The sequence below is a fragment of the Scyliorhinus torazame genome, chromosome 6 (genome assembly GCF_047496885.1).
Source record: "Scyliorhinus torazame isolate Kashiwa2021f chromosome 6, sScyTor2.1, whole genome shotgun sequence".
Classification (NCBI taxonomy): Eukaryota; Metazoa; Chordata; class Chondrichthyes; order Carcharhiniformes; family Scyliorhinidae; genus Scyliorhinus; species Scyliorhinus torazame.
This window is the reverse complement of record NC_092712.1, coordinates 188,492,496-188,507,847: the sequence shown is the minus strand read 5'-3', so window position 1 is coordinate 188,507,847 and position 15,352 is coordinate 188,492,496. Positions and strand designations below refer to the sequence as shown.

The 15,352-nt window shown below is 44.5% G+C and overlaps 1 protein-coding gene across 1 annotated transcript in view; it reads right to left on the bottom strand.

The window, feature by feature from the left end:
* LOC140425184 (histone deacetylase 9-like) overlaps positions 1–15,352 on the bottom strand; it is a 1,432,561-nt gene that overhangs the window by 258,310 nt on the left and 1,158,899 nt on the right. The window contains exons 17-18 of the mRNA XM_072509184.1: positions 8,022–8,142; positions 5,398–5,447 (exon numbers count right to left, since the gene is read on the bottom strand). Coding sequence (XP_072365285.1) covers positions 5,398–5,447; positions 8,022–8,142 — 171 coding nt within the window. The remainder of the gene's footprint in view (positions 1–5,397; positions 5,448–8,021; positions 8,143–15,352) is intronic.

Genomic DNA, 15,352 nt, shown 5'->3' with positions numbered 1-15,352 from the left:
GGCTGACATGTGGCATCCGCGGATGGACGATACCATCCACACTCTCCCTCACCCCCCCTCCCACCTGCACACTCTCCCTCACCTCCCCCACCTGCACACTCTCCCGCACCCCCCTCCCACCTGCACACTCTCCCGCAACCCCCACCCCCACCTGCACACTCTCCCACACCCCCCTCCCACCTGCACACTCTCCCTCACCCCCCCCCCCCACCTGCACACTCTCCCGCTCCCCCCCCCCGTTGGCCGCAACCTTCTCGGAGAAGCCGACCCGGTCTCCGGGCGCTGCGCTACAGTCCGCTCACCTCCTCCCTGCTCAGCGTCAGTGTGAACGGCGACGGCGTGAACTGGGGTCACTCCGTCGGGACTTCGGCCCATCTGGGCCTGAGAATAGCAGGGCTGCCGGAGAATCGCCGTTTTGGGTGTCTCGGGCGATTCTCTGGCCTGTGGCCCGCGAAACCCGACCGTGCCGTTCCCGCCGCTTAGGAGAATCACGGGAGGGCGTCGGACTGGCGTCGCAGGAAATTTTGGCGGCCCAGGCGATTCTCCCAACCGGCGTGGGAGTGGAGAATCGCGCCCCCTGCCTCTGGTCCTCAACCTATCAATTTTCATGAAGGCCAGAGTGAGGGGAGTGGATGGTGAGAAGGTGAGATTGTCCATATCATTAATTGCATACATTTAGGTAATTCTAAAGCTCTTTAAGATCTCATTTTCTAAGGTACCGAGGTTTTCCTGGGGTTGGACAGCCATTGGGGGCTGTGTAAAGTAGAACAACTCCAGCATATTAGGAACAGGATTGGGCATTGTGGACAATGCACTTTGATTGAAAAAGTGGAAATTTTGCAGAAAATCTAAACCAAAGAAATTAAGTTTTAAGAACATGGGACGGGATTCTCTCCTACCCGGCGGGACGGGGGGTCCCGGTGCAGAGGAGTGGCGTGAACCACTCCGGCGTCGGGCCGCCCCAAAGGTGCAGAATACTCCGTACCTTCAGGGGCTAGGCCAGCCCCGGAATGGTTTGCGCCGCGCTGGCCGGCGCGGAAGGGGCTTGACGCCATGTCAACCGGCGGCGAAGGGCCTCCACCAGCCAGCGCGAGTTGGCGCATGCACGGGAGCGCCAGCGTGCGCTGCCGTCATTCCAGAACGTGCGCAGGGGGTATCTTCTCCGCGTCGGCCATGGCGGAGGACTACAGCAGCTGACGCGGAGGAATAGAGTGCCCCCACGGCACAGGCCCGCCCGCGCATCGGTGAGCCCCGATTGCGGGCCAGGCCACCGTGGGGGCACCTCCTGGGGCCAGATCCCCCCGCGCCCCCCGAGCCGCCAGGTCCCGCCGGTAAGGACCTACTCTAATTTACGCCGGCGAGACCGGCGGAAAACGGGCAGCCACACGGCCCATCGCGGGCCAGAGAATCGCCGGAGGGGGCCGCAGCTACAGGCCGCCGACCGGCACGTCGCGCTCCCGCCCCCGTCAAATCCCCGGCGCCGGAGAATTCGGCAGTCGGCGGGGGCGGGATTTACGCCGCCCCCTGACGATTCTCCAACCCGGCGGGGGGTCAGAGAATCCCGCCCATGAACATTTCACTTCTCGATCCCAGATTCCAGCTTTCCATTATCTTGGCCAATTTGAAGATTCAGAAGTTTAATTTTTTTTAATATCACGCACAGCTGGCAGCCACAACAATGGTTGCCAGGTTGGACCAGAAGTGGCCCTCTTCTGCGGTATCCCACCTCCATTCCTATGCTTCTGACCACTAACTGGCTGCCACTGCCAACCCCTCACCAAAGTCGGTACTTTTGGCTGCTTCCCATCGCGTTCAGGACCGGAAAACAAACCTACTTCCTGAATCCCATCTCCTCAGCCTCAAAGTGTTGGAAATGGGAAAATAAATGTTCTTCTATTTTGGGGATCCAGTATCGGTATTAAGCACCTTCCTAACAGATAAAATGGAGAAAAAAAAATGTTTTTGAAGTAATGTTGAAGAAAGACATTTTATCGAAGCTTTTCATCTTGCACGAGTCAGGACAATTGCAAGAATACCAATGTCAGAGGAAATAACAACTTTGTACTCTGTGAAGACATAGCTGATTGGTTGGCAAGTGGATTCTGATTGGTTGAGACATTACCATGGAGAACACACAAGTTAATGGCGACAGTTAACTGCCAAGTAGTGTTTGAAAATTTAAACCAGGCAGCTTGACTCGGATTGGTCGAGACATTGCCGAGGAATGAAGCAGTGAATAGCTATCAATTACGTTGACAAAAAGCTTCAACAAAATTTCTTTTTTCAGCAAAATTCAAGTTCCACTATGCTGTCCAATAATATTCGTTAAGCACAACCTTAGAACAGCAATTCCCATCGCACCAGTAGCCTTCCATTCTTATACCATACATCCTTGTGGCCCTGCAGTGCGAGATTGCCAATAATTAGTGTCAGATTATAGATATGTTTGTGCTGTGAGTTCGCTGAGAATTGGGCTGAGACTACGCAAATGTATTTTACGTAGAAGTATTGCATCTGGCAGGAGGAAGCTTTCATCTTATCATTCTGGACTTGATTCAAACCCAGACCCCTGATGAGAAATTCAGTGTCCAAATACATTGCATCATTCTGTCCATATGTGAGTCATGTTTGACATTTAAATGGATATGTTTCAATATTATTGTGGAAGAATTTAGCAATAACGGGTATGCAAAGGCAAGTGCGATCATTAAATTCACCATAAAATGTTTTATCCCACATTGCAAGTTAGATGGTTAGTAAAGAAGCAAGATTGGTTGTTGATTAATTTTAGAATTTCTTTGATGAAGTTAAGATGTGCTGTGTTTTAGATTTTTTTTAAACTGTGTTTAAGAGTACTGCACCCTCAGATGATTGGTTTCAATGGCCCCTTTACTTGCTCCTTGTCAAGACCAGGGACAAGCATACAGTGAATCCATTGCCTCTATTCTTGCATAACATTTATTTCATAAAGGAAATGGAATCAGCTGTCAGAAAAGATTATTATGCAGAGCTGCAGCTTCCATATCCCATGACATACTGATTCTCAAAGTGATAGATGACTGGTTATGGGGTGAGGGAGCAAGGTTCTATTACTTCTTTTAAATTGACTACATCTTTGTAACTTTTCCTTTTAATCGCTGTGATAATCTTACTACTAATAATTTAGACTTGGCTCTAGTATCTTTCTGAGCCAAATGTTTCAGTAAGGGAATTACTGTCAGAATGCAACAGGACTGACTCAGTTCATGTTAAAATTAATTCTAATGATCCAGTCATCAAAGAGATCCAGTATTATTTCTCCACCAATTTTACCATCCTGTAGCTTTTAGGTACAATTTCAGTGAATTGCCCCAATTCAGATGATACTAGTCAACTGGTATTCTCTGATGTGTGCTGGGTGTTCTCCAGGGCATCAGGAACGAAATCATCTTATATAGAAACATATCCTGGTTGCAAATATCATATTCCCTCAGCCACCAGCTAATCTAGATACATTAACCCAAGCCAACCTAAGAGCCCATTTCTCATCCAGTGTCATGAACACGGCCCTTTTATATTTTTATGACCCTGTCCAAAAATAATATTTGCTGCCATTGGTGATGATTTGAATTGCCTATTCTGAGCTGTGCAAATGGAGAAAAAGGTCTGTTATCAATTTTGCTAAGCGTGCCTAGAGAATTGTGGATTGTTTCAGGTCCAAGTTATAGATGACAACAAATGCTGCAAAACCTTTTGAAGCAGAGCAGCTGATGATGGTATTGCCATAAAATCTGGCTTGTTCCTTTTTGCAGCACTATTTGCACCCGTCAAGGAGATTAGAGGCTAGGATTATTGAAAATAATTGATACTTTTATTGCCAAGATCAGCTAACTTGCAAACTGTTGAATCAGTTGTTTGCTGCTTTCTCCTTAGTTTAAATATATCAACACATCGGTGGAGTCGTTTATTCGATATTTATTTTGAAATAGAAGTTGCCAAAACAAGGAAATACCTGAAAATGTGGAACTAAGGAACTGAAAATGTTCAAGACATTCATTAGGTCCGTCAGTGCCAGGTAACGATTCTCGCCCTGTCAACTCACTTTCCAGATTCTGAGAGACTCACTCAAACATTCACTAGGTTTACTCACATGGACTCATAGAATAGTCACAGCTCAGAGAGAGGCCATTGAGTCCATCAGGTACAGACCATCCACTACAAGGGAAATTCAGCCAGTCCCATCACCCTGCCATATTGTCGCATGTCATAATCTTTATTTTTAAAGAGTTGAGTCATTAATGGGTGTATCTGTTGCAAAAATGTTCCGTCTTCTAGCCCTATTTTCAAAGACACGCTTGGACAAATTGTTTTGCAGCTGCAGATGCTTGCAAAGGTATTCGCCCCTTCAAATTATGCAATGGGCTCTGCTTCAGTATAGTTTGCAACCTCTAATCTAGAAATTAGGGCAGTTATACTTTTTGGCATCAATAATCACTCCACAAATATTCAGGCCAGCAACTAATAGGACTCAAAACCACAGGCATTGGCATGAGTTGAAGAGGTCGTAAATTGCTAGAGTAGTGGCAATAGTGAATCATTCAAGCCACAGAACAATTGAGGAGGTTTGTGGCAATTACTGATGCACATTCTTAAACATAATATGTGTTGTTTGCAAGAAAATATCTAGTGGCTTTCCCATTCATTTTTATGTTTATTCTGTTATATCTCCAATCTCCACACAGGACAGTCATTATGCAAGACATACTTGTGGGCTTGTAATATTTCCCGCAGCATATCCCTGTCTAGCTTATCATCGACTGCTTTATTGTCCTTAGTAGTTTTTTTTTTTGGGGGGGGGGGGCGGGGGAAGTCTGGAAGTCAAATTTTAAATTCCAGAAGAGTTTTATATCTTTTACTTCAGGATGAGTCACTGAGAGCTTTCTTTTTATTGCTGTTGTAAGATATATCACAAGACAAATATTTCCACTAGTTTGTAAATCATCAGTGCAACGACTGCCACTTCCTGTTTGGTGAATGGTGAGGTCAGCCTTCAGTTCTATTAAAAGGGGAGAAAAACCTCAGGAAAGCACGACTTTATGACATGTTTTTGGGTTAACGCTGTTTCGCTAGGCTCCTTAAGATTGAATGTAGGAGGATATTTGTAAAGTGCAGTAGAAAAGACAGCATCAAATGTCACACAGAGGGTGTACAAGTGATGTTTTTTCCATCTGGGGTTAAATATTCGAGAACATTGTTTCAGTGACTCACTGAGCAACCAGTGTTTTGCTTAAGAATAGTTAGGGGAATTCTCCAGCTGTCAGACTTTAATGAAAGCCTGGCTAAGACTTAATACAGTACACAGAAATGTTTTTGGAAAAACTAACATATAGAATGCACAGCAACAAACGTTATACTTACTCCAAGACCCCCACAGGGGAGAGCAGTGAAGAAATTTTGCGTGACAAATCCTAGGTGAAGAAGGAAAAAAGTAAGCAGAGTCGTAATTATTGCTAGTTCTGATTTGCATTCTTTAGATTTTAGAAGCCAAGTTCCATGTCATAAACAGAGGAAACTTGGTGGAAGAGCACGGAGTACAGAAAACATTCAAGTCTGCATAACCTCACAAGATGTTCAAAGTTGAACTAATGTGGAATATTTTCTGTTCATTTCACAGATGCCCATTACGTGGGGATTTAAAATGAATTTTTTCTCTCTTCCTCGCCTGAAAGTGCTGACTTATGGTAACATAGAGCTGGACTTTCCTCTAATTGGCATATTAGCTGCAAGACAGATCTTCGAACCATCACTTTAGGCCAATTTTCCTGGGACAAACTAATTAGATGTTCAATGGGAGCTCACAGTAGCATTGCGAGCACCAGAATTGAGCCAACACAGCAAAAACTGCAGCACCTGAAGAGATGGAGATGCTTTAAAGGACACTGAGGTGTCTCACAGAGAGGGACGAGGAAATTATTTTAGATATCAGTATAGTCTAAAGGGGTAGATGTTTGGGGCCCATATAGGGGTGGCCAAGGGGCTATTTCTAGACTTTGTCCTCTTGTGTGTGTCAACTTAGTAGGCTCAACACTTTGAATCCAGAAATCGATATCCTTTTCCTTGGTGATCCTGGCACGAGAGATCTTGATAGGAACATTGCTGTCCGCCCTGAAGTCCGACTTTGCCTCATTAACCATTATTTTCCAGTTCAATTGTGGGTGGCATAATGGAGGAAAGAACATCCACAGAATCCAAGTACCCTGCACAGCAATAATAGTTAGTAGGCTCTCTGGGTGATTTTCGTTGAATAAAGTGTATGAATAGCTGAACACATCAACCATTATTAACATTTTTCATGTGTAACAGTTTGAAAGGATCACTTCTACCGTTGCTGATGATGTAAGTTGGGTGGTATCCGATTGGCCTCCCATTAGACTTCCTATTTGAGTTTCCTTTGATTGAAATCAATTAACAGGGACATTTGGCAAGCTGTTTAATGACTGGTTGATCCAATATTGCCCATTCTCACTGTTTCCTGAAATTAAAATGATCCCCAATTGCTTCTGAAAGTCATTTAATTTCATGTATTATTGATGCCTATGGCAGGATTTTCCAGCTGTTCCTGCCAGCAGGATCTTTCAGTTCCACCATGGCGAACACAGATCCCCTTCCCACTCCCCCACCCTGCGTCCCTGGCGGAGGATGGTGTGAACATTGGGAAAACCCATTAACAGTGGTGGGGCTGGGCGTTCCTGCCACAAACCAATGGTGGGCTGCCTCCGTCCCCACAAAACACACCATGGTCAGTGGGGAGGCGGGCGGGGGGGGGGGGGGGGTGCAAGAGGCTGTGGATAGGTGTGTGTGTGTGGAGGGGGGTGCGGGAAATCCAGCCCATAATCTTTTCCTAATAATTTTCAATTTTGATAGTTTCCTAGACCTTATGTCTGGGTCCTTCTTCCAGGCTTCTAAAGTTAAAAAATAAAATCTGCCTTTCTCACTCCTTATTGCTTAACCAGAATCCAACAAAGCTTTCTATTTGTTCTAAGAATTTGGACAATGCAGTCAAAACAACATTTATTCTCCATCACTGGTTGCCCTAAGGGTATTAAGAGTCGATCACACCGTGTGGGACTGGAGTCATGTATGGGCCAAACCAGGTCAGGGTGGCAGGTTCTTTTCCCTGAAGGAGATTAATAAACAAGTTGGGTTTTTTCCTTTTAACTAGATTTCCTCATGCTATGCATCATTCCACACGTTTTTTTAGTATTCCTTCAATCACTCTGCTTTTTGCATCCCTTGTACCAAAAAAGAGTAAATATACATCCAGGAAGGAATTACAAGTGAAAATACACTTATTCTCAGTCTGCAGTGAAACATATTACACACCTGATCTAATGCATTGACTGCAGTACCATGACAGTGATAGAGTCACAAAAATAATAAAAATGCAAACATCTTTGAGTATAGATTTTCACAATATTTTTAAGGGATGATTTCCATCCACTCCACCTGGTCTAAATGGGGCAATGTGACCAGAAAATGGCATCATGTCACTTACCACCCAATTCTCTTGGTGCTTGTCATCTTGTGTAGGATCATGAGATATGTGGCTGTTCGGGTTCTTTTAAGTATGCTCCATCCATTTGACCCAGTGGCTTAAAGAGTAATCCTTAAAAGGACCGCTGGAGCTCTCTCAGAAAAGAACCCAGGAAAGGTACGGGTTTTTTTTGAGTGGGTGGCAGGTGCCCTGAGCTCACAGACAAATTCTATCTCACTGCCAACCTTCCTGAGACCCTCCGTTGGGATCGCTCTGGATACCTACCGGAGCATCTTTAAGTTTGAGGTAAAGCCTTAACAGGATGGGCACGCGTTTTGCTATAACTTCTACCTTTGGCCAAAATAGCAACAATTAATAAAAGACAATCCGAAATTTGGATAAATATGTTGGGACAGGTAACAATTTGGACACTTCTTGTTGAGCAATTTAAGCTGACTGATGAGTGTTATGGAATATGCTGCTATCAGTAGAAAATGTCAAAACAAACCTAACAGCTTCCTCGAGTCCAACTTTTGCCTGTTGAGGAGGTTGGTGCCAAAGAGCAGTGAATGATATTCAGAGTGAACCATTTGTATTTCCTCCAAAGTGGCCTTTCGACCTCGGATTCGCTAAAGGAAGAAAACAGTGAAACATATATTCATTCAGAAAGTTTCACAATCTTAGTAACAGCTATTACTCTTACAGAGAACATTATTAAATACCTAATTCCACACCGCTGGCTTTTCCCCATGGTCCTGAAAACCATTTTTCTTCAAATAATTGTCCAACCTTATTTTAAAAGCCTTGGTTGAATCTGCCTCCATTCTCAGGCAGTCTGTTCTAGACCCTATTCCCATGCTGCATTAAAGAGTTTTTCCTCATGTCGCCAGTGCTTCCTTTGCCACGTCTTTAATTGGTACCCTCTGGTCTTGGATGTTGGGCACATCCATCCCCAAATGTCCTTATTCCTGTAACCCCTTCGGAATTGGATTCTTTATTTTATATTGGTCGAAATTCTCCAGTTCTATCAATTCACTTTTCCAGCCAGAAGCTTGCCCCCACCAACAGGTTTCCCAGCGATGTGGAGTGGCTACAATGGGAAATCCCATTGACAAGAAGTATAAGTATGGAATCCCTCCTCCAGTGAACGACACGCTGCTGAGGAAACCACGGCTAGCGGACTGGAGAATCCCCCCCATTGCCTCTCCGTGGTATTCCAACAAAAAGTAAACCACAGCACACTTTTCTGCATCATCTATTACTTCTCAGCCCACCAGCATATCGAGGGGTGGAATTCCCCCACTAAATGCTGTGGCAGGTACAGGAACATGGAGAGTTTTCAGTTGCTGATGGAAAAAGACGGCGAATCTTCTGGCCCCGATCTCATTAATTACGAATCTGTGGTGGGCTATGCCTCGATGACATGTAATCCATCATCACATCCGGGTGCCAAATTGAAACAATGCTCACCATCACTGACCCTCCGTGAAGAAAGAAAGTGGACCTCCTGAGAACAAAGATGGACAACCAGGAACACTCTGAGACTGGAAGATGGACCTTCTCAGACTGAAGATGGATCTCCAGGAACACTGTGAATCTGTAAGATGGACAGCCCCCCCTCTCCCCTGCCAGGATGCCTAAAAATTGCTGGGGCAGACCTCAGAGCTGCTCTTTCTAGGAAGCAGTTGAGAACAAAGATGCAGCTTCATTAAAAAAAACTTGAATTTTTTGAACAATGCAGTTCAAAGCTTTTTACCTTCTAGGCATACACGCAGACTTCTATATTTTAAAGGGCAATGAAATTGATAATGCAAAAACCACTTTAAAGGTTTCCGCCGCTTTAAAGGGACTACTTTTACCATCATCTCGGAGACCTTTAAACTTTTCATACTCACAGACCTTTTAAGGTTTTAGTGACTCAGATGTGAGCATTTTCACTTTATTATGAGAAAACTTTCATTTTTACATACATACTGACTGAGGGATTTGAAACGGCAGATGAATAGAGCAGCAAAATGAGGCCCATCCCAGGAACGACCCCTGACTTTAGTCCCTCGAGCCCTGCACAAGCCCACCTGACTCACACCTCCATGAAGGTCCCCCCCCCTGGAGGTAATTGTTGGGTGGGTATTTACCACCTCACCGCCCATCAGACTGGAAGCTGCCACATCCACATTCCTCAAGAGTTGCACCAGTTCACACCAGTGAGACTCTCAGCTGGCAAGTGAATCAGGTGCCCTGCCCATCAATGAGATGTAAAATAACTTGAACGAGCTATTTGCATGGTCCCGCTGGGTGGGGGTGGGAGGCTCAGCTGGGACGTCAGAAAACCCATTCTGGCCAGCGGCGTGAGCGGGAAATCTGATACTGGTTTGGCGCCTGGCCTGAATTCCGATTTTCTCCCAATATGGGATTCAGCAGGCCGTTACAAGTCCCGCGGCCAGTGAGTAGCCCTGGAGAATTCCGGCCACAATGTCTTGGCCTCACCTGCTTTCTGGGTAGAGAATTCCACAGGCTAATCAAGACATTTCTCCTCATCTCAGTCCTAAATGGTCTACCCCATAAATTCAGACTGTGACCCCTGGTTCTGGACTCCCCCGCCATCGGGCACATCCTTCCTGCTTCTACCCTTATAGTCCTGTTCGAATTTTAAAGGTTTTGATGAGATCCCCCTCATTCTTCTAACCTTCTAAAGCAAATATAATCCTAACCCACTCAATCTCTCCTCATGCATCTGTTTCATTATCCTAGGAATCAGTCTGGTAAACCTTTGCTGCATTCCCTCCATAGCAAGAACGTCCTTCCTCAGATAAGGGGATCAATGCCGCACACAATATTCCGGATGAGGCCACACCAATGCCCTGTATAACTGCAGCAAGATATCCCTGCTCCAGTACTGGAATCCTCTTGCTATGAAGGCCAACGTACCATTTGCCTTCTTCATCGCCTGCTGCACCTGCATATTTGCTTTCAGCGAATGGTGTACATGGACACCCGGGTCTCATTGAACATTCCCCTCACTCAGTCTATAGCAATTCAAATAATCATCTGCCCTCCTGTTTTTGCTACCAAAGTGGATCACCTCACATTTATCCATATTATGCTGCATCTGCCATCTGTTTGTTCACTCAGTCAACTTGTCTAACACTGAAACATCTCTGCATCCTCCACACAGCTCATCTTCCCACCCATCTTGTGTCATCTGAAAAGTTGGAGATATTACATTTAGTTCTCTTATCTAAATTATTATTGTACATTGTGAATAGTTGGGGCGCTATCAGTGAACCCTGTAGTATCCCAGTAGTCACTGCCTGCCACTTGGACAAAGACCCGTTTATTCCTACTCTTTGTTTCCTGTCTGCCAACCAGTTTTCTGTCCTTCTCAATACACCACCCACAATCCCATGTGCTTTAATTTTACGCGTTAATCTCTTATGTGGGGCATTGTCAAAAACCTTCTGAAAGAACCGATTAAACCACATCCACTAGCTCCCCCTCATCAACTTTACCAGTTACATCCTCACAAAATTCCAATAGATTTGACAAGAATGATTTCCCTTTCATAAATCGATGCTGAATCTGTCCGATCCTGCCACAGTTTTCCAAGTACTCTGCTATTAAATGTTTTATAATGGACCCTAGCATTTTCAACACTACCGATATCAGGCTGATTGGTCTATAATTCCCTTTTTTCTCTTCACCTCCCTCTTTAAACATTAGTTACCCTCCAATCCGTAGCAACTATTCCAGAGTCTATGGAATATTGGAAGATGACCACCAATGCATACACTATTTCTAGAGCCACTTCCTTTAGTACTCTTTGATGTAGATTATCAGACCCTGGGAATTATCGGCCTTCAATCCGATTTATTTCCCCAAATCCATTTCCTTACTCATCTTGAGTTCCTTCAGTTCCTCCCTCTCACTAAACCCTGCGTTCCACAACATTCTGGTACTTTATTTGAGTCCTCCTTCGCGAAGACAGAAGCAAAGAATGTATTCAGTTGATCAGTCATTTCTTTATTCCCCATTATAAATTCCACTGTTACTGACTGCAGGGTTCCAACATTTGTTTTCACCAATCTTTTTCTCTTCACATACTCATAGAAACTTTTCCAGTCAGTTTTTATGTTCCTCTTAAGGTTACTCTCATGCTCTATTTTCCTCTGCTTAATCAATTCTTTTGTCTTCCTTTGCTAAATTCTAAACTGCTCCCAATCCTCAGCACTGCTATTTTTTCTGGCCAATTTGTATGCCTCTTCCTTGGATCAATGCTATCTCATGTTTTCCTTGTAAGCCATAGTTTGGCCACCTTTCCCATTTTACTTTTGTGCCAGACAGGAATGAACAATCGTTGCAGTTCACCCATGTGCTCTTTGAATGTTTGCCATTACCTATCCACCATTATCCCTTTAAGTAACATTCCCCAATCCATCAAAGCCAACTTGTGCCTCATACAATCGTTTATTTAGATTCAGGACCCTAGTCTCAGAATCAACTATGTCACTCTCAAGCTTGATGAAGAATCCTATCATACTATGGTTGATGATCCTTAAGGGGCCTTGCACAACTTGATTGTCAATTATTCCTTTGTCATTACACAATGTCCAGTCCAGGATGGCCTATTCTCTGGTTGGTTTGTCAACGTGTTGGTCCAGAAAACCATTTTGATTTGATTTGATTTATTATTGTCACATGTATTAGTATACAGTGAAAAATGTTGTTTCTTGCATGCTATTCAGACAATGCATACTGTACATATGGATGGAAGGCGAGACTACAGAATGTAATGTTACAGTCATAATGGGGATGTAGAGAAAAGATCAACTTAATATGAGGTAGGTCCATTCAAAAGTCTGATGGCAGCAGGGAAGAAGCTGTTCTTGAGTCGGTTGGTACGTGACCTCAAACTTTTGTATCGTTTTCCTGACGGAAGAAGATGGAAGAGAGTATGTCCATGGTCCTTAATTATGTTGGTTGCCTTTCCGAGGCAGCGGGAATTATAGATAGAGTCAATGGATGGGAGACTGGTTTGCGTGATGGACTGGGCTACATTCACAACCTTTTGTAGTTTCCTGCTGTCTTGGGCAGAACAGGAACCATACCAAGCTGTGATACAACCAGAAAGAATGCTTTCAATGGTGTATCTGTAAAAGTTGGTCAGAGTCATAGCTGACATGCCAAATGTCCTTAGTCTTCTGAGACAGTAGAGTCGTTGGTGGGCTTTCTTAACTATAGTGTCGGCATGGGGGGACCAGGACAGGTTGTTGGTAATCTGGCCACCTAAAGGCTTCAAGCTCTCGACCCTTTCTACTTCGTTCCCATTAATGTAGAGAGGGGCATGTTCTCCTCTACACTTCCTGAAGTTGATGACAATCTCCTTCGGTTTGTTGACATTGAGGGGGAGATTATTGTCATCGTACCAGTTCACCAGATTCTCTATCTCATTCCTGTACTCTGTCTCGTCATAGTTTGAAATCCGACCCACTACGGTGGTGTCATCAGCAAATTTGAGAATCAAGTTGGAGGGGAATTTAGCCACACAGTCATAGGTGTATAAGGAGTATAGTAGGGGGCTGCGGACACAGCCTTGTGGGGCACCGGTGTTCAGGATGATTGTGGAGGAAGTGTTGTTGCCTATCCTTACTGATTGTGGTCTGTGGGTTAGGAAGTTCAGCATCCAGTCACAGTCACAGACATCCCATACACACTCCAGGAATTCCGCCTCTATGGTATTGTTACTAATTCAATACGCCTAACCTATATGCAGATTAAAGTCACCCATAATTGCAAATGTTCCTTTATCACATGGAATCTAATTTTCTGTTTAATGCCATCTCCACAATCACCACTACAGTTTGGGGGTCTATATACAACCCCCACTAACATTTCTTTAACTGTTCGTGCTTCTCCCAATTCTCAGTCATTAATATATATCAAGAAAATCAGTGATCCTAACACCAACCCCTGGGGATCACCATTATATACCCTCCTCCGTTCTGAAAAACATCTGTTTATCATTATGCTCTGTTTTCTACCACTCAGTCAACTTTGTATGCATGTCACCAGCCCTTTTTATTCCTTGGGCTTTAATTTTGCTGACAAGCCTGTTATGTGGCAAATTATCAAATTTCCTTTTGGAGGTTCATGTACAGCACATTACTCTCATCAACTTGCCTTGTTACCTCATCAAAAACCCAGTTATTAGTTAAACAAGATTTTCCCTGAACAAATCATGCTAAATTTCCTAAATTCATCCATAATTGTTCAAACAACTGTTAATTTTGTCCTGATTTATACCTTCCAATTTCTAAGACAGTGCAAGTGGGGCTACCCCAAAGGTGTGCTGGTGGACTCCCCTATCCTCCACCAATTCATGATGGTTTTTATTTCCGGCAAATATCTATCCTGGAAGTAAATCCGCTGCCAAGTTGGAAGAAAGAGAATTCCAAATCCTCAGCCTACTAGCCTAAATCAGGCATTTGGCCACTAAAATATGCTTATCAGGGCCTAATGGGGTTGTTGACAGTGAAACTCATTTGGTGGTGAGAAAAAGTACCTTCTAGCTCTACATCAATACTGCTGGCCACTATCTACTTGTAATCACTTCCCCACTCACGTTCACCTCTCCTCTTGGAATTATCTCTGGCGGTAACCGTACATATATTTTACAGGCCCCGATTGGTGAGCTGCATTGAGGCACTCAACTCGCATCTACAGCTCTCCATTATAATGTATACTGTTTCTCGCAAACCTCCACCCGTCACTTCTGGGTACTCTGGAATGTTACGGCTGCCCTGTGTGTTGCATCTTGCACAGATGTTTATTGTGAGGAAACTTCATAAATATGGCAACTGACAAAAATTCAAATTGAACAACTGAAACATTTGATGGCCTATTTAAGTGAAGTTCGGTCCCCAACATCATTCCACAACAAAAATATTGGGCAGAATAGATGTCACCTGCCAACAGGGGAGCCAGCAAGAGATTCACATTGCCTCCTTTGGTGGAGGCCCATTGAACCACAAGTTAGTCAGGCACTTGAGTGGTCCCTGGTGAGCCGTTCCCTGGGATCAAGTCTCCGGGGGTGGAGGTCCGGCCTACTGAGAGCTGTTATCCAATCAGAGGCTGGTAGCTGCTGTTACGATGACAGCCAGTGTAGTTGCATGCTCACAGAGTGACCCAGGCCAGGGGTAGGTATTAGTTGGAGGGTTTTCGTGAGTTGGGATTGTGGAGTAGGAGGGGAAAAGGGGTGTAACAAAGGGGTTGGCTGCAAGGGCAGCGTTTGATTCTCTTTGGGCCCTCCTTCCCAATCCCAGGTCCATTAATTAGGCATTGTGCCTTTGGAGGTGCAGGTCGCCCTGGGGTAGAACAAGCAATCTGCACAGATTTATTTTCCATTCTCCCATGCATCGTGACAGGACACCTGAGGTTGGGTTAATATTAGTGGCAGCAGGATGAGGCCTTTAAGTGGTCAATAATTGTCAACTTAAGGGCCTCAATTGGCTACGTGGTCGGAAGACAAATCATGGCGTTCGTTCCCTGGACCTAAATGGGTTTGAGGTGAGAAGGATGTGGAGTGCTTGCCTGCCACTGTCCTGGCCAATTAAATGCCCTCCTTACACTGCCACCAGAGAGGGCAGAAGATTTTGCCCATTAAAGTATAGATAAACATCAAGACGTTTCTCAATAATAATAATAATCTTTATTGTCCCAAGTAGGCTTACATTAACACTGCAATGAAGTTACTGTGAAAAGCCCCGAGTCGCCACATTCCAGTGCCTGTTCGGGTACACAGAGGGAGAATTCAGAATGTCCAAATTACCTGTCAGCACGTCT